At 38.6% G+C, this 25277-nt stretch overlaps 1 protein-coding gene across 1 annotated transcript in view; it reads right to left on the bottom strand.

Annotated features, from left to right (window-relative positions):
* Window positions 1–25277, bottom strand: part of GRIN3A (glutamate ionotropic receptor NMDA type subunit 3A) — a 152988-nt gene that overhangs the window by 78642 nt on the left and 49069 nt on the right. Inside the window, exon 3 of the mRNA XM_037139390.2 lies at window positions 5847–6894. Coding sequence (XP_036995285.2) covers window positions 5847–6894 — 1048 coding nt within the window. The remainder of the gene's footprint in view (window positions 1–5846; window positions 6895–25277) is intronic.

The raw sequence follows: 25277 nt of genomic DNA, 5'->3' as shown, positions 1-25277 counted from the left end.
CACAGGACACCTCAGCTTGGCCTCAGGACCAAGTCCATTATTTACCCAACATTTACCTAAGTGAGTGGTTGCCATATGCTCAGATTCTAGGGATACAAGTGCATGAGATAGATCTGGTCTCCACCCTCATGAAGTTTATAGTTGAGTGGTGAATGGAATCAGAACTTCGGTTAGATATTTCACCCATCATTTTCTGGAATCCTCTCAAATAAGGACACAGAGGCCATGGCAAGTAGCTTGCTAAACTTCACATAACCAACCTCTGGTTGAGGCATACATTAAATATAGGTCAGTCCAACACTGAGACTTTGCTCTCTGTATGATAGTATAGCACCCCTTATTGGAGCTTTCCTTCTATTTATTCCACAGCATCTAGTATGAGAATGGTTATAAAAGGTCTTATCAAAAGCATTGCTATCAAAGTAATCCCTGCAGAAGGTTATACCCCTATGACACTGTTGCTGCCATTTTTCATCCACTTATTAATTGAACAACATTTAAGAATATTTACTGTTCGACCAACACTGTGTGGATCCAGTGATGAGCAAAACACAAAGGGGCAATTAACAAGTAAACAAATAGATGCCATGACAATTTCAGATCATGTTACATCCCATGAAAGGGATAAACTGATTGGGAATGAACATTTGCTACAGAGAGTCTCTATGGAAAGCATGGCTTCTTTAAGATGCAAACATCTTATTAGGATGGGAGTGCTGTTCCCTGGGGAACTCACCCTTCCTGGACGTGAAAGGCTGCAGACTGCAGCGGAGCTTGCGGAGTGAACATTGTTGTGTTGTGACTACTGTCTCATGCCTCAGTTATTCTCATTCTTACTTGGCCCATGATGTACTCTGTCATTACATAAATAGTTTGTGGACATTACAGAAAATATGGAGGAAAAGTAATACAATACATATTTCCTGTATACAGTGCTTGGATGTGAACACTATTAACATTGGGTGATATTTCCTTCTTGTCATTTCTCTTCATAACATGTACACATGAATATTCTGAGACTGGAAATGTAGGATATGCTTTTGTATCCTAACTTCTTACTTTGTGTGATGTTTTGATTTTTTGATATTTAAAACTCTTCAAAATCATCTCTGCTGGCTACGTTTTTAGTAGCACATTGGAACGTTATAAAGTATTAGTTGTGCTACTGTTGGATATTTACTTGGTTTTCAAGTCTTTGCTATTTTGAGTATGACAGTAGTGAATCTTCTCAATAAATGGTTGTTCATATATTATTTCCCTTGGACAGATTCCTAGAAGTGGAAGTCAAGGGTGACAGGGCATGAACCCTTTTAAGGCTCTGGATTCAAATGGCCACATTGATTTATGATGATATGGTACCTACTTACCCTCCTACTAGCAGTGTGTGCTGGTGCCAGTCTAAATGTGCATCCATCAGGGTGGAGAACAATCAGGTAAAGAGTCCTAATTTGATAGGTAAGAATATCATTTCATTACTGTTTCAGTTAGAATTTCTTTGATTACAAGTAGGACTTAACATGTTTTAATTTCTTGGTCAATTTTTCTTTCTTTTTCTGAATTGCTATTGGATACTTTTATTTACTACTCAATGTTAATGTATTTAATGTATATGTTGTTCTCTTGCTGAAAGGATTTATGGCAGCTTACAGGTCACCAAATGCAAGATAGCGTAAATTAAAATAGGAAGAAATAGAAAAAGGAAACAACGTGAAACCAGGAATGATGCTTAAAATGCGTACTGCAGTGACAATAAATGTGCTATTAGTAGGCAAAACATTTGCCTCTGAGATCTCCAAATGCTAGCTCAGAAAGAATCTTGCCATTTATCAATTCACATTAACGACGAGAAAGAGAATGAAGGAGAGCTAATTGTTCAAGATAAATATAATTAATATTGGTATTAAAATCTGATAAGACTTTTAATTATTTTTATATAAGTTGCTTCATTTGGACTATTTTAATTTCCATGACCGCTTAAAGAGAGGATATTCTATATTAACGTCATTTACAACAGTGTCTGCCACTTGGCAGTGGTCAGTGAGTATTACCTCGCTTTTCTGTTGTTTTTACTACTATTAGGTTTTCAATATCAAATCTCTTGAAGCTTCTATTTTTAATATTAACTTTAATATATTATTTTTAGGAGATTAAGCAAAACAAAAACATCCCTTGGGACTTTGATTAGACTTGCTTTAGATCTATAAACTAAGGAAAATTTGACATGTTTAAATAGTGGGTCTTCCAATGTGGTAACATGGTAGTTTGTTTGCTTATTATTAAAACAGCTTTATTGAGATGTAACTCTCATACCATACAACTCACCAACTTAATGGTGTTTAGCATGTTGACAAGATATGTGTAAACATCGGCGCATTCATTTTTTATGCAAACTGTATGTCTGTACATTGAACATCATTTTTAATGCAATTCCTATAGAGGGCGCTTTCCTGAGTATGAATTTTTGTTGCAAGAGTGAATGAACATTTCTCACATATGTTTTCAATCTGGAAGTACATGGGGCCCACAGGGAGTGCAGGTCTCCTTAGACTATGGCGTTTCTTGGATTTTTCTTGTTTTGAGAAGTTTTTTCCCCTAGAATGTCTGGTGATCAAAATCCATTACTCTTTAACTTGTCTTATTCTTTTTCTCTTTCCCATCTCTTAACTCATGTTGGGGTGCTCGCAATTACACCCCTCTTCCTCTTGTCTCAGGGCTTCCGCACAGGCTGGCTGCTTGGTCACCCTGAGACTATGCTCTCCTAATGCCCCCAACTCCCATGAGCTCATTTACATCCTTCAGATCTCAGCTCCATTGATTTTCCTCAGGGGGAGGGGTCTGGGTGAGGTTGGTTCTCTGATTCTCCAGGCAGATCACGTTTCCTGTGAGGCTCTCTGATTCCGTGTAATTTTCCTTGATTGTAAAGTTACCATGATTTAATTCATTAGCTGATTTATGTGCTCCCTTGATAAATGTCTCTCTTTCCCACCAAACTCCATGTTGCAAGAATAGTGTCTGTTTTGGTCACTACTTAATAGCCTGCCACCTAGCAAGGTACCTGGGACAGAAGTTGCTGAGAATGAAAAAATGGTTTGATGTAGCTCAGTTTTCTTTCCCTCCCTCAAACTCCATTTTCAGGATCTGTCTGCCTCCGAGTTCTGGCATTCCACTGTCCTTCAAGGTCAGCTTTTATTATATGAGTTCATATGTTATATGAGGCAACCACATGCTGTTATATGAAGAATGATAAAGGAGGTCTTTATTATTTGGGGAAATGCTTACATCCAGCTAGGGTTCTGTGAATGTCCTTTACTTTAATATTTCTGGTTAAACTTTGCTCTTGCCTTCACAGTAGGTCTATTTAATTTTTAATATTTTCTTTAATGTTCACTGGGACTGTTTTTCTAAAGCTGCACCATAATTTGCCTGTATGAAAATGACACTAGCCTCCTATTTTCTCTAAGGAGCTAACATTAAAAAAATATTTTAGAGAACAGGGGTAAAGGAAACATTTTATGTGAGAAGCTGGAAAAGAAGAACTGGAAAGTCCATTAAAATCAGCAAATAGCTCATCTGAGATGCACATATATCCCTTTAACTGGGCCAATTCAACTCCAAGGGGGAGGTAAAGTTTTCTTTTTCAATGTACTTTACAATTTATGAAGTGATATTTTAAATCTTTTCTTACATCTCAGCAGAATGGATGTCAATGGCTAGAAGGTTCTAAGAATGCCCAGGTCTACATCATAGATCAGAGGCCCAGGCGAAGACCTTGTTGGATAAAAATAATACTGCATTTTCTATCACCTGTCAGTCATCTCATAATGTTAAAGGAAAATGACCTTGGATGATGAGCCAATGGGTGCTTGTTTCCGTCTATCTACTTCACTCTATTTTCTGCATGGCCAGTAATGAATAGTGCTAGTTTTATGCCAGAGAAATACCCATATAATCTCTATCAAATACATCACTCATAAGTTCTTTCCCTCATGTCTCACGCTTTAAGGGCCCATCTGCTTTGAAGCATGGAGCTTGCTTCCCAGAAGAGTCAGTGGGAGGCCATGAGTAGCTACATGTATTACTTTTAGTGTAAAATAAATTATTCTGGCAAAAATAGTTGAGTGAGGATAGAACCATTGTCCTGGATATCATTTGCACAGCAGGCCAGTCCTTTTCTCTTGGGATTATCTATAAGAGCAGCCAGCAACAAGCTTATTTCTTCCCTCTGACCCATTAGAAAAAAAAAAGGATTCCAGTCTGCCTTGGCTACTGCAACATGTAGTGAATCATAAACTGGTCTGTCCTGCTCAGCCTTTTGCTTTAAATTTTATTCCAGATTCTAACTAATTGGCTGAGCAAGTGAATCTCAGCTCTGAAATGGAGATTATTCATATTTTTAACTCTTAACAGCTTTATTAAATGTAAATAAAATGTGTTAAATGTATGGCCATCATGCTAAACCATTGTAATCAAGAAGAGAAAAGGAGCTATTATATTCATTGCAAGCTATCCGATAATCGTGATTACAGATACATATGTAGAAAGGATTCAAGTCACTTATGAACTGTGTATAAATTCAAATCACAAATCTCACTTTTTAAGTCAAGTATTGTTTTGTCAAATAGTTTGGGTATCTTTGTATGAAAAAAGAAAACCTGTGAGAGACTTTGACATAGAAACATCACTAGGGAAGATTATATATATATATATATATATATATATATATATATATATATATATATATATATATTTTTTTTTTTGTGGGGAGGAAACTTAGGGGAAATTCATTTGTTTTTTCAGATTAAAAATGGTTTAGATTTAGGCTTATCTCACTTGTTTAAGAACTTGAGAGCTATAACAGAAAGTTGACTTTGTCCAATTCTACTCACCTCATCTTGTGGGCTGGGTTAGATTTATAATTTCACCTTTCTATTTTGGTAGAGTGGAGAATAGAATGATTGTTTCTTTTACTTAAAAAAATTGTTTAACTGCTGTGTATGGTTTATCTTTATGGTTTTCTTTTTAAACCCCTAAAGTCATTGCTTCATGTTTCTCATGCATGCCATCGTGACTTAATTTGGGCAATCTTTGGTTCTGATTTGTGAAACTCACCACTGCTTTACCTGTTTGCCTGAACTCCACCTCCTTCCTTCCTTCTATCTGTAGGATTAAATATCTAGGATATGAAAGGCAGCCTGGATTAGATACGGTTTTCTTAAATGTCCTTGGACAACTGTACTAGAACTGTTGGTGACCTCCCCCAAACCCAAGGTAACCAGCTATACAGCTTTCCTTACTCTGTTAAGGTTGCTCTACTCTCAGCTAATCCTGCCACCTTAGTTAGTCCAGCACCTCTTCTTCTACACCCATTGAGTTCTCCAGTGTCTGACTTTGGGAGCTTATGATAAAATGGTAGTTCTTTTCATTTAACTATTTTTAATAGTGGAAAAAAGATTCTTTACTATTTAAAATATGGATCTCACTCTTTGTTTCCCCAAGGAATTAATCAATTCATAATGAAATCTGCTTTGGGTGAATATACTTTGTAAACTATTCCCTGATAGCCATTCTGCCAGTCAAATAACACAAGAAAAAATTGTGCTCATGTTTCTACCAGAAAGACTTTCTTTGGAACAAACACCCCCTGAAACTCTTCACTCTTTTTGTTTCATTTAATACAGCAAAAAATGTTTAATTCAACAAGAAAACAGATTTTTGGACTAGTCCCTATAGATGGCTTAGAGTATATTTTGCATTAGATGAAAGAACATAGACATACATAACATAAGACACAACATATGGAGTTATAACAAACAGCAAAGAGAGCTAGAGTAAAAAACAAGCATTACCTTAGGGTCGTGTATTCCAGAAAGCTCTTCATAGATCTTCTCACCCACCATGACAGCTGCCAAGTTTGCTGTATATGTAGAAAGGCAAAACATACAGAATATGGCCCAAAGGTTCATTAGAAACCTTCCAGTCCAGCATTTTGGGGGTTTGATTGCTGCTGTTCTACCAAACAAGAGGGCATAACACACATTCAAAGCTGAAGAGAAGGAGAAGACTTTACTCCTATTCCGCCCTTTGGGGGTCAGACCAAAGGGGCTCTTCCATTCATACAGAGTGAGGAATATGGCAGTGATGTGCAAAGCCACAAAAATCCCTAGCCACAATGTCCAGTGGAGTGGCCACATGAAGGCTCCAATGGGAGCTGCTGTGTCTCGGGTCTTCACTAAGATGCCCAAGCTGGTGGAGAAAAAAGGACTGGTGAAATCTATCACCTGGCTTCGTGCAGTATTGATGCTGAAGGAAGTGACTGCCATGTGGGCTGACCCACTCAGGAGATCACCCACCAGTCCAGTCCAGTGCCCATTTTTCCAGGCCCCATATTTTCCATCCCCAACAATATAGAGGTCAAAGTCAAAGTTCATGTCTTCTGCTAGCTTTTCCAACAGATCAATGCAATATCCATAGCAGCATTTCTTGAGTTCGATGGGCACTGTATCATTACCGCTATGGAGGCTACTAAAAAGGTCGTCCAATATGGAAGAGTCATTAGTCATGGGGTCTAGGCAGAGTTGGCCAGCAGGGCACAAGCCTTCATCATCTACCTCCCGTGTGAAGACAAATGGATGCTCGATCAGGGTAACCACTCTCAAATGCAGCTTACTTGGGTGTTGGAAGTGGGTTTTGTGCCTCTGGGCCTGCTCCGGCCATATTCCGTAGTCCACAACAACCTTTCCCTCCTGCCAGCTGCCCAAGCGGGTCCACATTGGCTTTCCCATGGGGTCATGTTGCAGATTCCAGATGAAAAAGTTGTTGTCCGAACTGATGATAGAGGAACCTTTTACTTTGATGGAACCACTGAGGCCTCTGAAAGTGGTATTGGCTAGAAACCTGGCAAAGAGGAACAAGCGCAAAAAGTATGAAAAAGAAGTAAAGCCAGAGACAGGAAGCTGTGTTTATTTTTGCTTTTCTGTCACAGAAAAAAACCTCTAATGTTTTTTTTAAAGGCTTTGCCTATCATTTTTTTCAGGAATTAATAAGCTGGAATCTTTCTAGGAGAGGGGTCCTATCTCACAGAGCCAATGAAACCTCAACCCTCAGGCTCTAAACACTCAGGTTAAATGCTTGGCTCTTGGTCTTACTCCAAATTTCTTTATTCTTAGTTAAGGGTGGTGTTAATTGTTTTCTGCTGGAAACTGTTATTTATTTTCCAAGCTAGGGTGTTTCTCGGCATCTTTAACATGTCTCATGTGTACTGCTCACTACATTTGATTGTAACTCAATCAGCTCAATAAGTATTTTTTGTGTGTGAGGAATAGATTTTGGTAAGTATACATATACTTTTATAATTGCTTAAAAATTACATTCACGAGTCTAGATAATAGCCAAATCTTGTTATCAGTGTTTTTTCTTGGTAGAGTGGAAACAATCAACACATCTGTCCTCATGAGGCCAGTTAAAGCTGTATGTAGGCTATCATCCATGGAACAAAGGAAAAGATGATAAATAGGTTTGCAGTTCTCCATGGAGCCTCAGGCTACCCGCCCCTTAAGTCATTAGAGAAAAACAATTGGCTCTGGCACTAGATGGAGCTTCTGCCAGAAGTCAAAGGAAGGAAAATTAAGAAATTTAACTGAATGTTATACTGATTCCTAACCCTGTGAACCACTGTCAGGACATGCATATTTTGATATGGGTGGGACAGGAAAATGCTTGGTCAGAGTCCATGTCTTTCTTGGGTCTGGGAAGAGTAGACAGTAGTACGTAACATGTAAATCTGTGGCACCTCTGTGCTCTTAAGTATGACCTTGTGTCGGAATACAAGCCCCCACTTTGGCATCAGACACGCCTGTGTTTGAATTCTGTCTCTGTTCCTTTACCTATTCCAATGAATGGAATCTTACGATAGGTGCCTTTTATGTGTCCACTCACATATTTTTGTTTGTTTTTATCTGAAATAGCATTTTAATTATTTGAAAGGGAAATTCCAGGTAGATTAGTGATCTTTTTTTTTAAGCCCTTTTAGTAAGTGTGTTGATGATCATGGGGTAGAGGCCACTGTGCTGAGTGTGAACTCAAGGGCCAGAAGCCAGTCAGGACTATTCCAAAGAACTCAAGAGGAGGGAATACTCCCAAGCTCATTTTGCCAGGCCAGCATTATCCTAATACTAAAAGCAGATTAAGACACTGCAAAGAAAAAAGAATTTAAGCTAGTATCCCTGATGAACATAGAGCAAAAAATCTTCAAAAAACATATTAGCAAACCAAATCCAGTAACACATTGAAAAGATCATACACCATGATCAAGTGGGACTTATTCCTGGGATGCAAGCTTGGTACAATATCTGCAAATCAATTAATATGACATGCCACATAAAATGAAGGATAAAAATGACATGATCCCATCAATAGATGCAGAAATAGCATTTGATGAAATGTAGCACCCGTTTATGATAAAAAAAATGTCAGCAAAGTGGGGAGTGGAGGAAACATACCTGCTCACAATAAGGGCCATATATGACAAACCTACAACCAACATCATACTCAACAGGCAAAATCTACAAGCATCTCCTTTCAGATAGGGGGAAAGGCAGGGATGTCCACTTTCACTACTCTTTTCCAACAGAGTAGTGGAAGTCCTAGCCACAGCAATCAAGCAAGAAGAGGAAATTAAAGGCATTCATATTGGAAAGGAAGAAGTAAAACTGTCATTATCTGCAGTTGACATGATACTGTACAGAGAGAACCCTAAAGATTCCATGTAGAAACTACTGAAACTGATAAATGGATTCATCAAAGTAGCAGGATAAGAAATTAATAGGCAAAAATCAGTTGCATTTTTATACACCAATAATGAATTATCAGAAAAGGAAATTGAGAAAACATCCCACTGATAATTAAAAGACCCCACATAGCAACAGTGGTCTAAGAAAAAAGAACAAAGTTGGAGGAATCACGCTACTTAGTCAAACTGTAATCTAAGGCCATAGTAATAAAAACACCATGGTATTGGCATAAAAACAGAGATCAATGCAATAGAATAGAAAGCCTAGAAATAGACCCCCACCTTTATAGTCAATTAATATTTGACAGAGGAAGCGTGGACATACAATGTGCTAAAGACAGTTTATTCAATAGATAGTGTTGGGGAAGTCGGACAGATACATGCAGAAAAATGAAACTAGACCACCTTCTTATGCCACACGCAAGAATAAATTCAAATGGATGAAAGACTTAAATGTTAGCCCCAAACCATAAAAATCCTAGAAGAAATCATAGGCAGTAAATTCTCAGATATCGCTCGTAGTAATATGTTACGTGATATATTGCCTCAGGCAAGGGAAACAAAAAACAAATGAATGGGACTACATAAAACTAAAAGGTTTTTGCACAGCGAAGGAAACCATCAACAAAATAAAAATAACCTACAGCATGGGAGTACCTATTCGTCAATACATCTGATAAAGGGTTTATATCCAAAATTTATAAAACTCAGTACCACATTAAAAAAACCCAAAAATTCAAGTGGAAGGACCTGAATAGACACTTCTCCAGAGAGAACATACAGATGGCAAATAGACATATGAAAAGATGCTCAATGCCACTCATCATCAGAGAAATGCAAATTAAAACAATGAGATATCCAAACACAGGTCAGAATGGCAATCCACAATAAATCAACTTGCTAGCATTGTCCATGGACACCTTACTGAACTCTGACCTTCAGTTTCATAATCAGCAAAATGGGGAAGATAATCCTTCCTCCATTAGAAGAGTTGGAAATCATGCACATAAAGCACATATCACACCTTCTGACATAAAGCAAACATTCCAAAATGGGAGCACTTTTTAGTGTCATTCAGGTTTTTTAAAAATGTTATACTGCTTTTAAAAAGATTTTATCTATTTTTAGAGAGAGGGGAAGGGAAGGATAAAGAGAGGGAGAGAAACATTAATGTGTGGTTGCCTCTTGCATGCCCCGCCACATGAGAACTGGCCTGCAACCCAGGCATGTGCCTTGACTGCGAATCAAACTGGCAACCCCTTGGTTCAAAGGCCAGCACTCAATCCACCAAGCCACACCAAGCCAGGGCAAGTTTTTTCAATCAAGGCTGTTCCCAGGTTACTTCCCTGTCTTTAATATAATTTTTCAAGTTGGATACACAAACTACTACATTATGATAAACTCATGGAAGGTACTCAAAACACATTTAAAATGAGAAGGAACTAAATTGAAATGTGGCATGTACCATAGTTTTTTGTTTGTTTGTTTGTTTGTTTGTTTTAGGAATCAGATAGTACAAGCCTGGGCTCTCAGCAAACACATTCATCCATTGCCTGCCGCAAACATTACCTAGTAACTCTCACAAATGCAAATACATGTAGTAAGTTATGCTATCACAGAAGGGAGAAAAATCAGAAAGTTTGAAGGATGCACTAATCTTAATTAGAGATATACATGTAATTCACATTTGAAGATGTTAACATCACTAAAGGCAATGGAACTACTCATTTTGATAGATTGTGTGTAATGGTAATTATTCATGTCAGCACTCCCCAGTGGGGTTCAACCACTTAAAATGAGTTCGATTTTGCAACAGTAATGAAGTCTCAGTTATCTTAGACTTTAAAACCGTCTGCTGCATCTTTAGAGAAGTAGGGATCCAAATCATTAAACTATACAGATTAATCAATTGATAATTACCTAGGTACCATAAGGAAAGTGTGACTACAGTTGTGTTTCTGATGAGCAACCTACTTTTAGATTTGCTCAGAAACACACAATGCACCTGTGCGCTTGCTGACGTAGCCTAGGGACTAAAGTGGCAAATAGAGTAATTTCATTTGATTAATTTAGTGATTGGGAAAGTCAAGTTAAGGCTGTAGAAAGAGGAGCCCTTCATTATTTTAAGAATATTGGGATTTAATGATCACAGATTTTCAACTAGATGGGCCCTTGAAAGACTATCAATGAATAAATATATACTTAAATTATGTCAGAAAAGAAGGCGCTAGAAGTCATCAGAGATCTTTCAGAAATTATGTAGCTCCCTCCCAGGAAAACAATTCTTCCCCTCATTGTTAACATTCAAGATGGCCACGACTAAGGACAATGCTCAGTTGTCTCTGAGGCATTCATTTGTCTCAGGAAGGCAATTTAATCAGGACCTAATTGTCTTCAGTTTCCCGGGACCATTGTGCTTGTTTTTCTGTGCAGTTGGCACCAAGGAACTGGGTCTCAGAGAGTCCCCATTTACGATGGGTTATTTCTATCTATATTATTTTCAGTTTTATGGTGAGGGTAGATTAAAATGATCTCATTAATAGCTTTGACACTCACACTTCACACAGCTTGTATTGTAATGACAATGTGAGGCAAAGTTTCAATATTAATTAAAAGATTGAAATCCCAGTTTTGTATAAATCTAATTCTATCATGTTCATTTTGATCTTGCTCGAGTCTCTTCTTGGATGAACAAGAAAAAAATCAGGAATAATTTTATATGCAAGATAAACTGACACCAACACCAGGCATCGTTCTTAGCACTGGAGTAACAGAGATGAAAGACACACTCATTCACGAACAGATCAAAGTGTAGGGATGGGGAGAAAACAGAGCAAGCAGGTAATTCTAAACCAGTGTATGAGCTTCAAATAACACTAGGACTGAGAGCAGGGCACCTGCACATTTTACTCTTGGGGCCACAAGCTTCCTAGAGGAAGAAGTGCCAGAGCTGAGTCCTGAAGAAGGAACTACAGTTGACCAGAAAGAAAATCTGGGGACTGACGCCCTCGAGCCAGTGAAAGGTGTGTGCAAAAGGCAGAGACAGAGAGGGCAAGCTGTGAACACTGAGGAATGAGACTGGAGATGGGGTGGGAAATGAATTACAAAAGTGTTGAGGTCACCATGAAGGTAATAGAGTGTCACTGAGGAAGTTTTATCTTGGGAAGGACACGATCATCAGATTTGATTTTAGAATTATTTTTTCCTAGCTATATAGAAAATGGTTTTGAAAAAGAGGGGAAAAAGAGGGGACTGGGCATTGTTTCAGATATGAGGTATAATACTTTCTCCCCTCTCTTGCTTCCTCTCTTCCCTTCTCTCTGCTTGTTTCCCAGGAGTTTAAGGCAACAAGGGCTACTATAATGGCAGTAGAAGTAGGGAGAAGATGGCATAATCAAGAGACACACGGCTTCAAAAAGAAAAGTAGTAATTTTAAGAGGGCCAAATGTGCAGGATTGCATTTAGTTCACAAACCATACTAAGAACATGTGAACTCAGCTTGATGGAAGGTCACATAAATAAGATCTGGAGTATTTAGGTGAATATGAACTCCCTGTAAACCCATAATGTGGGTATAGAAAAAGGAAAAATATTTATTTCTAAACATGGAAATTTAGAGCTTGAGTCTCAGGGACCAATAATAACACCATATCCTCTGCTGATCACACCACTGCTTCAGACTAGATATGGGTTCTAAATAAACCTTTCAGATTCAGGAATGTTATAAGGAAAAGCAATGAGGTGGTAAGCACAGCATGCCCATTGGAGCTAGAAAGATTTTTGAGCACAAAATAATATAAGCAGAAATCTGTGTTAGTAATACTGATTTGAGAGTAAAACGTATGTTTAGGAAGAGACCAGGTGACCTGGTCTCTAAGTGACCTGGTCACTTAGAAGAATATTACAATAGCTTTGTCACGATATGATAAGGGCTTAAATCTCACTCTGTGAGTGGTAACCAAGTTTAGCACTGTGCCTTGAATATGATGAGTGAGGAACAAAGAAGTTCAGGTATGCATTTAAAAAAAATTAATAAACCTCCCAGGATACCACTCTGTTCAAAAGAATGAAGCTTGTTAATTTACAATGGGGTAACTTTTGCTTTAGAAAAAAAATCCCCATAATTCTTAATTATGGCACAAATTAAGAATATGTGTTGATTTGTATAGGAGTAGAGATAAAATTGGCACTTTGTATATTATCTAAAAAATGTTTTTGAGCCAGTTCACAGTGTAAACCAGATCAGTGTTTAATGTATTTAAATATATATTTTAAAAGCCACACTCACACACAAAACTTGATCTACCAATTAAAGGATTTTCTTATTAATTAAAACAAATGAACAAAGATGTTAACAAAACAACACATGTCCCATTCAATCATTTATTCCATTAATTATACTATGTGCCAGGCAGTGCTCTAAGTGCTGGAGGTTATAGTAATGAACAAACCAGATAGAAATCTATGCAACTTACATTCCACTGAGGGAGACAGAATAAAATTACAAATAGGTAATATTGGGATATTAGATAGTGCTAAGCGCAAAGGAGGAGAAATAAAGCAGAATTAGGAGATAATACGTGTCAGGATTCCTGGTAGTTGGGTGAAATTTTAGATTAGGGAGGCTATAAGAGGCCTTTCTGAGAAAGTGGTATTTGAGTAAAGAGCTGAAGAAGGGGAATTTATTTTTCATCTTTACTCACTTAAAAAAAAAACTCCTCACCCAAGGATGCATCCATTGGTTACAGAGAGAGAGAGAGGGAGGGATGTGAGAGAGAAATACCTATTGGCTGCCTCCTGCACACTCCCTGACTGGGGATCAAACCCTCAACCTAGGTATGTGCCCCAATCTGGAATAGAACCAGAAACCCTTTGGTGCACAGGATGACACCTCAACAGACTCAGCCACCTGGCCAGGACTTTAATGTCTTTTTTGACCAGGAGGATATCTGGGTAAAGGGCATTTCTGACATGGGGAGCAACAAGTCCAGTGTCCTTGAAGTCGGATTGTGTCTGGTATGTTTGAGGAGCAGCTACAGGAGTGAAGGGCAGGAGAGTTGAAGATGAGCTCAGAGAGAAATTATAGGGAATGGGAGCTGGGGAGAGAGGGTTTTGTAAGAACTTTTATTCCTTCTTTACATGAGGTGGAAGGCCATCGGTGGGTTTTGAGCAGAGAAGCGATGTGATATGATTTAACATTTTAATGGCATCGTTACAGTGCCATGTTGAGAATGGACTAAAGAAAGACAAGAGCAGAAGCAGAAAGTCCAGTAGTGGGCTGTTCTCAGCCCCAAAGGGTGATGATGGTTTTCACTGAGATGGTGGCAGTGAAGGTGAAGACTTAGTTGGATCTTGATATATTTGGAAGCTGAAACTGATGGGATTTGCTGACAGCTCAGAGATGGTTTCTAAGAGTAGGGGAGGCAAGAATGACACCAAGTTTTTGCCCTAAGCAATTGGAAAGATGGAGCTGCCATTAACTGAGATAAAGAAAACTATAGGAGAATTGGGTTTGAGGTGGGTGAGAAATACCAGGAGTTCAATTTTGCTAATCTTAAGTTTGAGATAACTTACAGACACACAAATAGAAATGTCAGGTTGGTAGCTGGAGATCATGTGGAGTTCAGGAAGGATGCCTGGACGAGATGTACAAATTTGGGAGCCATCACTCTGTACATATTATATTTAAGGAGACCATTTTGATCACATCTCATAAGTCCAAGGCACGCCAGCATTTGCAGGTGGTAGAGGTGAGGAAGAACTCCAAAAAAAAAAAAAGCCCTCTGAGAAATAATCAGAGATAAAGAAACGTAGGAGAAAAGCAGGCTGTGTTGTATTCTAAAAGCCAAGTAAAAAAACTGTTTCAAAGAGGAGACAGTGATCAACTGTGTCATATGTGTTTAACCCATTAAATGCAATGAGAGCTGAGAATTGACTATTGGCTTTAGAAATGCAGGCCACTGGTGACTTCACTGGAGTAACTTCCGTGACGTGTTGGAACCTAGTGCTCCAAGGGAGAATGGGAAGAGAGAAAGAGAACACTGTTTAGACAGTTATGCTGTAAAGAGAAGGAGGAAGATAAAATTGTGGTGGATGAGAAAAATCAAGATGTGTTTGTGTGTACAGACATATACGTATGAGGGGGGACACCCCAAAACCCTGCAATTGTCTTCTAAAGGGCAGGCCCCTGGAAGCCTTGTAGTTTAGGCTTCCCCGCTAGGAGAGGGTTCTAGGAACCCATTGGTATCGGTGCACCAGTTGGTGATGTTGTGAGACGGTGCACTCAGCTTCAGTAAATTTTTTCTGAAGACTCAGTGTGTTTGGCCATTTCATGGTGGGTGATTTATGAGCACACCTGCCCACACTTGCATGGAGTGTTTGGCAGTTTTTGACTAAAACCGGCATAACCCCCATGCCTCACCCTCCCTATTCACCTGATTTCTCCCCAAGCAGCTTATTTTGGTTTCCCTCAGAAGAAAAATGTCATCACAGGGAAATGTTTTGCTGATGTGTAAGAGGTAAAAGAAAAAACAGCAGAAGCACTAAAAGGCATCAAAATTGATGAGTTCAAAACTGTTTTGATGTGGGAAAAAGGTCTCCACAGGTGTATCGCATCAAATGGAGAGTACTTTGAAGGTGACTGAAGTTCAAACATGTAGGAATAAATATACAATTCTTTATAAATAAATTCCATTTTTTGGGTCTCCCCCCTCATACGTGTATAACATATATGAAAGGGCAGGTTTTTATGATGATAAAAATGATCCAGTAAAATTAGAAAAATTGTTGATCTAGGAGAGAAGTAAAAGAATCTTTAAGACAGTGTCCTTGAGGGGCACAAAGGATTGTGACCTCAGGTGCAAGTGGGGTGATGCCCTTTTCTGTGACAGGAGGAGTCTGTGTACAGAGCAGGCAGAGAGAATGTGGGGCCCAGACGCAGTCAGATGGGTGGGTTTATGAGCAAGAGGGTTTGTGGAAATTCTGTTCTGATTGCTTGAACTCAGTTTTTGGTCAGTTAGAAAGTGAATTATAGATCTCATTACTCTCCCCATATAAATCATTTGAGAGAAGTTTTACTGTATTATTGTCAAAGTGGAACCAAAGGTACTTTTAAAAGTACAGAAAGCAAAGAACTTTTATAAGAAATGTTTTAGATCAATGTCAACTGAAGTGTTTAGTGTTCTTTTTTCCCCACTGAATTTGCAGGAGTCATTTGGAAGACTATCTGGACCTGGCACTTTAAAAAAATTGTAACACTTTAATCACTTTATCCAGGCATTTCTATTAAGCTTTCCATTTCTCTGAGTCAATTTCAGCAACTATTTTTATATGAATTAGACCCACATATACCACTTGTACTGATTTTAGGATTTCTCCTCAATTAATCTCATTTTTTGTCTCAATCCCTTCTTTTTAAGTCTCCTCTCACTTCTCTCTCTTCTGGACTTTTTGGATGAGGATATGCTTGCATTCATATATTCTTCTTTAATAATAGAACATGGAGTCCTGGAAACTCCATGGTAGGAACAAACCCTTTGCTTCCTTGTACAACCAAAAGGAGGATAACGACCAATCTAAAATCCATAAACAACCAGAAGTACCAGAAAATCAAATTGCACGAAACTCTGACAACCAAGGAATTAAAGTCGACTAGACCAATTACAGTCAACTATACCAACCAGACCAGTAAAATGGGCAGATGGAGAGAACCTGTGGCAAGACAGTGGACTGTGTGAGTGGGGCTGACTGATGGGAAACTGAGACTCAGAGCTGACTGTGGACTATGGTGGGGGTTGCCGTGGTGGGAGAAACTCCCAGTCTCACGTGAGAGGTCATTGGAAAGTGGCCTAGAAGCAAGCAGGTGAGCTTCACTGTTCCCTTTCTGGCTCCTCCCCCACAAGCAGTGCTGCAGTGCAGCCAGGAGTGATGCCCTGCCTGAGTGAATACCAAAGGCCCCGAACCCTTACTACTTAACAGGTGTGCTGAGACAAAGAAATACGGCCCAAATGAAAGAATGGAGCAAAACTCCAGAAAGAGAGCTAAGTGATGAGGAGATAGCCAACCTATCTGATGGAGAGTTGAAAGCCCTGGTAATCAAAATGCTCCAAGAACTGATTGAGCTTGGTCAAAAGATGAAAGAACAAATGAAAGATACCCAAAGTGAAATAAAGCAAAATATTCAGAGAACCAACAGTGACAGGAAGGAAACCAGGACTCAAAGCAACAATCTGGAACAAAAGGAAGAAATAAACATCCAACTGGAACAGAATGAAGATACAAGAATTAAGAAAAATGAAGAGAAGCTTAGGAACCTCTGGGACAATTTTAAACGTTCCAATATCTGAATTATAGGGGTGCCAGAAGGAGAAGAAACAACAACAAGAAATTGAAAACTTATTTGAACAAATAATGAGGGAAAACTTCCATAATCTGGCAAAGGAAATAGACTTCTAGGAAGTCCAGGAAGCTCAGAGAATACCAAACAAGTTGGACCCAAGGAAGCACACACTAAGGCACATCATCATTAAGTTACCCAAGATTAAAGATAAGGAGAGGACCTTAAAAGCAGCAAGAGGAAAGGAGAAAGTTACCTACAGAGGAGTTCCCATAAGACTGTCAGCTGATTTCTCAAAAGAGACCTTACAGACAAGAAGGAGCTGGAAAGAATTATTCAAAGTCATGAAGGCAAGGACCTACATCCAAGATTACTCTATCCAGCAAAGCTTTCATTTAGAATGGAAGGGCAGGTAAAGTGCTTCCCAAATAAGGTCAAGTTAAAGGAGTTCATCATCACCAAGCTCTTATTATATGAAATGTTAAAGGGACTTATCTAAGAAAAAAGAGATAAAAAATATGAACGATAAAATGACAACAAACTCACAACTATCAACAACCGAACCTAAAAAATGAAAAATGATGAAAACAAAAACTAACCAAAGGACTAGAACAGGAACAGAATCAGAGAAATGGACATCATATGGAGGGTTTTCAATGGGGAGTGGGAAGGGAGGAAAAGGGGGGGTAGGTACAGAGAAGCATAATTGGTAGGCATAAAATAGACAGGGAGAGGTAAAAAAATGGTATAGGAAACTGAGAATTCAAAGAATTTATATGTACAACCCATGGACATGAACCAAATGGGGAGAATGCTGGAGGGTTGGGGGTACAGCATAGGGGAGGGAAAAAGGGGAAAAAATTGGGGAAACCGTAAAGCACAATCAATAAAATATACTTAAAAACAACAAAAAATAAAGAACATTAACTGTGGTGTTTATCTTCATGTATCTGATTAATTACATTATTCATACACTATTGTTACTTTTAAAATATTTTTATTTATCGATTTGTGAGAGAGAGAGGGAGAGAGAGAGACATGGATTTGTTGTTCTACTTATCCATGCATTTGTTGGTTGATTCTTGTAGGTACCCCGACTGGGGATCAAACCTACAACCTTGGTGTATCAGATGACACTATATCCAACTAAGCTACCTGGTCAGGCCTACTTTTACTTGCCAAAATTTACTAAAGTTACTAAATGTACTGAAATAAAATTATATTAAAGTTTACTAAAATATGAACATCTATGAGTCTCTTCCCAACTCTAAATTTACCGAAATTTATTAAAGTGAAATAAGAATCTGTGACTAGAAATGTCATGTTCTGAAAGATTTTAAGGTCTGTTGCCTCCGGATTTTTCTCCCACTTTATTTAGCATATAAAGATTTACAAATGTCATGTTTTAATGTTTGTTATAAATTTGTATCTTTTCTTGATTTTGAACTAGTTCTATAATAATTCCATTGTTTCCAGTGTTTGTTTTGGAGACATGCAAATCCATCTTTGTATTTTTAAAAGTATCATCTTCTTCATGTGTCTTCTTCCACACCCAGTGGTTTTTAGGTTGTATATTTATTTCTACTTTAATCTTTTCCACTCACCAACTTGTCTCTTTGTATAGCTGCTTCTCATTTGTTTTTTATTTCTTATTAAATTGCCCTCTTATCTTTGCTATTTTCCCCTATTGTGGCCTTTCATTAATCATATCTGTACATGGAAATATCTGTTTTGCTCTGTAAAGCCTTAAAATTTATTTTCCTCTTGGGAACTTTTCTTGTATCATTAAAAAATTTGTATTCTCATTTTCTTATATCTTGAAAAATGAGCTGATTTTCTTTTCCCATGATTGTTTCATCATTTTTAATGTTTTTCCCCTGAGGAATAAAAGATTTATTCATTTTTCATAAAGCTCTATAATTTTTTTTAGCCTGTAAGAACTTAATTGTGTGTGTGTTTGCTTTTGCCTGATTAGAAATCTTTGGCTATATTGCTAGTGACATTTTCTCTAACTCCCCCCCCACCTCCCCCAGCACCACATAATTCTTGTCAGGTTTACATGCTCCTAGGCACTGAATCTAAATATGTATTTCTTGGTCAAACTTCGTTTAACTCCAGATCTATTGGCTGTAGTGGAGAAGCTCAATAAAGCCCTTTTAGTATAAAACAAGGCATATTCCCAGTCTTCCATTCTTCTTTTTCTGGGAGGACAGAAGGAGAGTTGGGAAGAGATGAAGAAATGTTCAAAAAATTCTATCTTTTCATCATGTGACTCATATCTATGATTATCAATCATGTAATGAATCTTCCAATGAAAACCTCACAACCTCCCCAGTTCTACTATTGCATTTGTCGTATGCTCACATTTTCATTGTTGCTTTTTGTTCTTTATCACTGAGGAGCCCCAAACTATTCTCTCTTTGGATAGTCTCATACCTTTCAGAAAACTTAGACCCAATTCTGGTCTTTAACAGCCTCCATAGACTTCCAATTGTCTGAATTATTAGCTATTTATATTTTGTTTGTATTTTAATCTGTTGATGCGTGCACTGGTCTGAAGTGCATGCAGCGTTATGGATGGAATTCCAGATAAATCCACATGGACTACCGAGTCCTGTGGAGAAAAAGGGGCAAGCCACTCTCTCTAGGGTAGAGCACTGCGCACCCTTGCCTAGACAGGCTTTTATTGGGTTTCTTGCATAGGAGTTCAGGTACAACTTATTAATCACTGTCAGGCAGTAAGGATCAAACAGTAGATAGCATACAAAGAACTATTAGGGCTTCTTCTGAATCAGGGTCCATCAGCTAAAAGGCTATAAAACTTTGGAAAACAGACTCATTTCCTGCTCGGGTCTTTATCATTTAACTAAGAGCAGACTTAGCAAAACAGGCTTTACAGGATTTTACATATCCTCTCTCAGGCCTGATCACCCAGGGAGCCCGCTCTTTCCTGCACAAGGCTGCGCTGCCCTCTCTCATTGTTTCAGGCTTAAGTCAGGCAGAGGAGGCAGATAACTAAGGAATTTTCAGAGACTTTTCGTGGACTCAGGGGAGTCAGGCTTTGTCAAAGCCGAGGGAGGGGTGAGGGTCCATCACTCATTTCTCCATAGCCCCCCAAGTCCTTCCCTGGGGCCTGCCTCCACATGATTGTACCTGTCTTAGGTTGTCCCCCCCCTTGGGGAATCTTACCCGTCATTGGCTAACTGATCAAGCATTGGGGGCGAGTTATAAAAAAAGGAGCAGAAGCAGTGCTCCTGCCAGGGAGAGAAGCTTTGTCTCCTTAGTGGCTTATGGTCCAAAGGTCACTCACTCAGCCTTAGCCATGGGGGGTTTACAGCCCCTGAAACCAGGCAGGGCGGTTCCCAACAATCTGTGATTTTCTTAATTCTTCAAGACTTTTCCCTAAATTCTTTTAGTTTCCTGAATCACTCTCCTGTGTGTCTTCCTTGGGCTGTACATTATTCCCCCTTCCTGTAGTATGCTCACAGTTTCTGGCTTGTGGGTTAATCTACAGTTATCTCATTATTTCTTTAATCTTCTTGCTCATATTTTGTTTCTCTGAATTTTATGTTCTTCTTTTCCTCTCCCTCCTTCTCTTGCCTTTCATGGACTTTGTACAAAGGAAATGCCAATATTTCATCCTGTTAGGAAGAGATCTTGTCTTAAATCAGTGACTGACCATTTCTAGTTAAGTATTCTTTGTTGTTGGCATGCTAGACCCCTTCCATTACTCTCTGAAACCCATCTATTTACTTCCCATTCCCCCCAACATCTTTTTTTTTTTTTGGCCATCTTTCCTTTTTTTATGGCCCTGGAGAACTTTTGTATATTTGTATGCCAAGTTGTTACTAGTTCAGTTTTTACTCTGTGACATCTTTCACTGAAGCAGACCCTGTGGTGTTTGACTCCCTTTTATGAAAACATGAATTTGCCCTCTTAGCCTCAGAGCTTACCGATAGTACAATTCTATCGGAGGATATTGCTTTGATTTTGTTCTCCATACGTGGAAGAGCTCTCCAAATTAAACATTAACTGTAGATGATTTCTTGAGCTAAGTGTAAAACGACTCAACTATCTTCTTAAGTCCTCCTTAATATCCCAGCATATAAGCATTTGGCAGCTGAATAACTCCATCTTTGACTTTTTAGACTGTTACATCCTCAAAGGCATGGATTTTGACATTCTGTACACTCAGGGAGTAGTCTCTTCCATAGAGTTGCTGATAGGAATGAGCAAACCCTCCCTTTCCCATTGCCCTGCTTCCTAACATTGTGGGCTGTAAAGCTGAAAGAGATGTTCATCTAAGCATCGAGCTCACTGAGTTGTCTTTGGATCTCAGGTAGCACACTGAGCCTGATCAGAGTGACTTCTCAGTAATGCGTGTGGGGTAAGTGCAATTAACCATGAGTCTTCTGCACAAGTCAGACATCACTTTGCCAGAAGAACAGGGCTCCACCAGCCAGGAAATATTTGCATTTACAATTTATAGATTGTTCCAAACATTAAAATTCTAATTCATTTTTCCTTGAAAAATGAATGGGTAGTATCAGTAATAGAAATCAGTTCACTAGGAAACCTCTCTGATGACTAGGAATTTAATAGGAATTAGAAATTGCTCAATTTCAATCTTCAGAGCAAAGCTGCCTCCCCCATTGTAATCATTGACTGCATCATCTTTTGAAGTAACTTGGAAAGCGCATCTTTTAAAATAGATTTTTATCAGTTAATGGACAACAACAATTTAAAAGCATATTAAAGGTACAAATGTACATACATATGTATCATCTGGATCTATATTTTGCCAATGTCTGCAAAATTCAGTTACTTACAAGTGAAATGAATGGAAGGGTAGGAGAACTCCTGTTTTTCCTTGACCTTTTTTCCAAAAGGAGGAAAATTCTAATCTATGTGATTGGGTCATGGTTGAACATAAATTTTGGGCTGTGTTAATATCGGTGTGTGTGAGGAAGTTGCTATGTTAACAGGTCTGACACGTGGATACAGCATTCTCTTCTTCCTGCTCACGTGTGGCACAACTGGCAAGCTGATGCTTTTTTTCTGTTTTTCTCCAACATTGTAGTTTTAGGTCTGTTTCATGCCTTTAGGTTGTTTTCCTTTCCCTTTGCTTTTTGCTATAAACCTTGACTTTTCCACATGAACATGGTCTGTGCCCACCCCTTGGACTGTTCTGGTTGCTTTGTATAATATTCCAACTTCATTCATTCTAGCTCTCTAGATTTGGACCCAGCACCTATCCAGGTGCTGATATCCCTTCTCTTACCATAGTCCTGGCAATGGGACATTACACATTATTTACCAGTTAAGCATCCATCTGAAGAGTTTACAGGGTCTGTAGGTTGAAGTAGCCCCAAGAGATGGATCTGGAATTCAGAGTAGAGCTGCAGTATTGCCCTCTATATCTTCATACCTCTTTTTGACATAGTTTCAATTTTTATAGTAGATGCATACACAGTAAAAAAGTCAACAGAGAGCACAGTTACCTCTCAGGCAAATAAAAACTTGGAAACTCTCCTAATTTGGAAACACTCCACAGTTTAATACCTTCTGGATGCTAGGTTAATCAAATTTAAGCTTCACTCAGAAAATAAAGTCCTGAGGAATACACATTTTTCCATTGCTCTTTATTTGAGGCCCTTTGAGTTACAGAAAATTTCAGACTCAGCTCTTGACATGCCTTAGGTGATGTGGAAGGAAGGGAAAATTCAAAGGATTTCAGCCAAATTAGTCCAGTGGCAGGGGCTCCTATTGAAAATATCTGAAAACACAGACCTTGTATTGGTTCCTAAGATTCACAACACCAACACGTTCTAGAGGTATTGACTCCTTGGTAGCCCTAGTAGAGAAGCTAATGCCGGAGTACCAGCAGGACAAAGCAGCTCATCCAACAGCAGTGGGTTCTCCTTAGGGATCCAAGGACCCAGTGTTATCAGCATCAGCTTTCAGCTTCTATGTTCAGTGCAACAGTACCTTTTCAACATATAGGCTAACTGATTTGGCTCAATAGAGGTCCTCAGGACAAGAATGCCTATATGCAGGTAATTGTGCCTCCTGATTTCTATAACTTTTGGTTGATGTAGCAGTACAAAGAAATGAGATCCCAACTAAGGAAGGTTTATATAAATTCTGAAAGAGCCTGGAACTTAGATTTAGATACACTGACTTAAATCTCCCCTTATAACATACTTGCTGAATGACCTTAGGCATAACACTTAACTTTCAGACTAGGAATTCTTACAGTTCAGAAAATTAAAGTTTCACAGAGAACAGAAAATTTTGCCAGGGCCACAATGCCAGAAAATTATTGTAAAGGTGGGCAGAAATACCCCAAATTAGAATTATATCCTGCACCTTCGGGTTCTCCTGGAACTCTTCTAATACCCAGGAATGAAATGGAGATCATCATTAGATTATACCTGGGGATTTCTGAATGGATATTTGTTTTAGTCTTTTTTTCTGAAGCTTCCTAGTGTCTCAGAATACCTGACACATAAGTTATGAATAGTATGTGCAGAATCAATAAACAAAGCAACCTTTATTATTAATGAAAGGCCAGTGAACCTTGGCATCACTTGACCATATAAGCATAAAAATGAACATTCCTTAGAGAGGAAATAGTCTCTAGCATGTTGGACCATTTTTTAAAAAGATTTTATTTACTTATTTTTAGAGAGTGGAGAAGGGAGGGAGGTAGGGAGAGAAATATCAATGTGTGGTTGCTTCTCATACACCCTCAACTGGGGACCTGGCCTGCAAACCAGGCATGTGCCCTGACCAGGAATTGAACCAGTCACCCTTTGATTCATAGGCTGGTGCTCAATCCACTGAGCCATACCAGTCAGGGTACATTGGACCATTTTTCAAGGACAACTGAGGAAGGGCCTAACAATGCCAGCTAATGAAGAAGATAATCACTAGTAGAAGGGTGTCGTCCCAATGAGAATAATAACCGAACAGCTAGGTCAAAGAAAATACATAAAAATATATAGTAATAAGAGGAGCATATCCTCTACTGGTTGGAGGATAGAAAAAGAGGTCTGTAAGCTTCCTGAGGGCAAAGCCTCTGTCTTTTATTCTTTGTGTCTCCAGCATGAGCCAAGGGAAGTAGGAGCCAATACCTAATATCTGTAGCTTCAACAAACATTTGTAAATGAATAAATGAATTAACTACTGCCTACTTGATAAAGAACTGAACTGCTGAAGCTGTTCAAAGAAGAAAGGCAAGACTCCATATCCTCCTTAGGAGCCAGAATAACTATCAGGACTGTGATTAATTAGCCAAAGGTTAAGGGACTTCTTAGGCCACGGGAAACAGGGTGCCTATCAGTGTGGAGACTCTTGAAAGTCTTAAAGCAGGGTTGCCCAACCTTTTGGGGTCTCTGGGCTACACTGGAAGAAGAGTTGTCTTGGGCCACAGATCAAATACATTGTGACACGTAATCACACAAAAAAATCTCATAATGTTTAAGAACATTTATGATTTTGTGTTGGGTCACATCTATAGCCGTCCTGGGCTACAAGCAGCCTGTGGGCCACATGCCTTGGACACCCATGTTTTAAAGGATAATTGCTTTTGAACAAACTGGGAGTAACCCAGGGAGCTCTTTCTCCAGGAATAATAGATTCATTAGTACCCAAGGCCTTCAGATAAACATGGGCAAATCCTAACCCTAGGATCAGTAGCTAAATCCCCAAACTCTATTTATTTTCACTAGTGTCTGGTGTTTAGAATGGAATAAAGAAATAAATGTGGGCAAGGTTAAAACCAATTTTCAGAAATAAAAAAAAGTTAAATCCTAATAGTTTTTAAAAAATCACTTGCAAGGATTTTATGTTGTAGTACTGTATTCGATTAATTTGTTACATGATTATGATTTTATAATATGTCGTGGCTAATGTTCTGCCATTCAAGTGATATCCAGTATGCATATAAATGCAAAGTCCTTAGATTGGTATAAAAACCCTGTGTGGCATGCTATCAAATTAACAGTTTTTCCAGAATCAGGTCGAATCCTCTTCATATGCAATTTATGCTCCAACCATATGCAAATTGTTCCTCAGGTCTTGGTGAATTTTCATTGCCTGTGACTTAGCTCCAAACCAGAAAACTATTCATTTATCAAGATCCAATTCCAG

Source organism: Artibeus jamaicensis, unplaced genomic scaffold (assembly GCF_021234435.1).
Source record: "Artibeus jamaicensis isolate MK-2021 breed Jamaican fruit bat unplaced genomic scaffold, CSHL_Jam_final scaffold_1964, whole genome shotgun sequence".
Lineage (NCBI taxonomy): Eukaryota > Metazoa > Chordata > Mammalia > Chiroptera > Phyllostomidae > Artibeus > Artibeus jamaicensis.
This window is presented reverse-complemented; position numbering and strand designations above follow the sequence as displayed.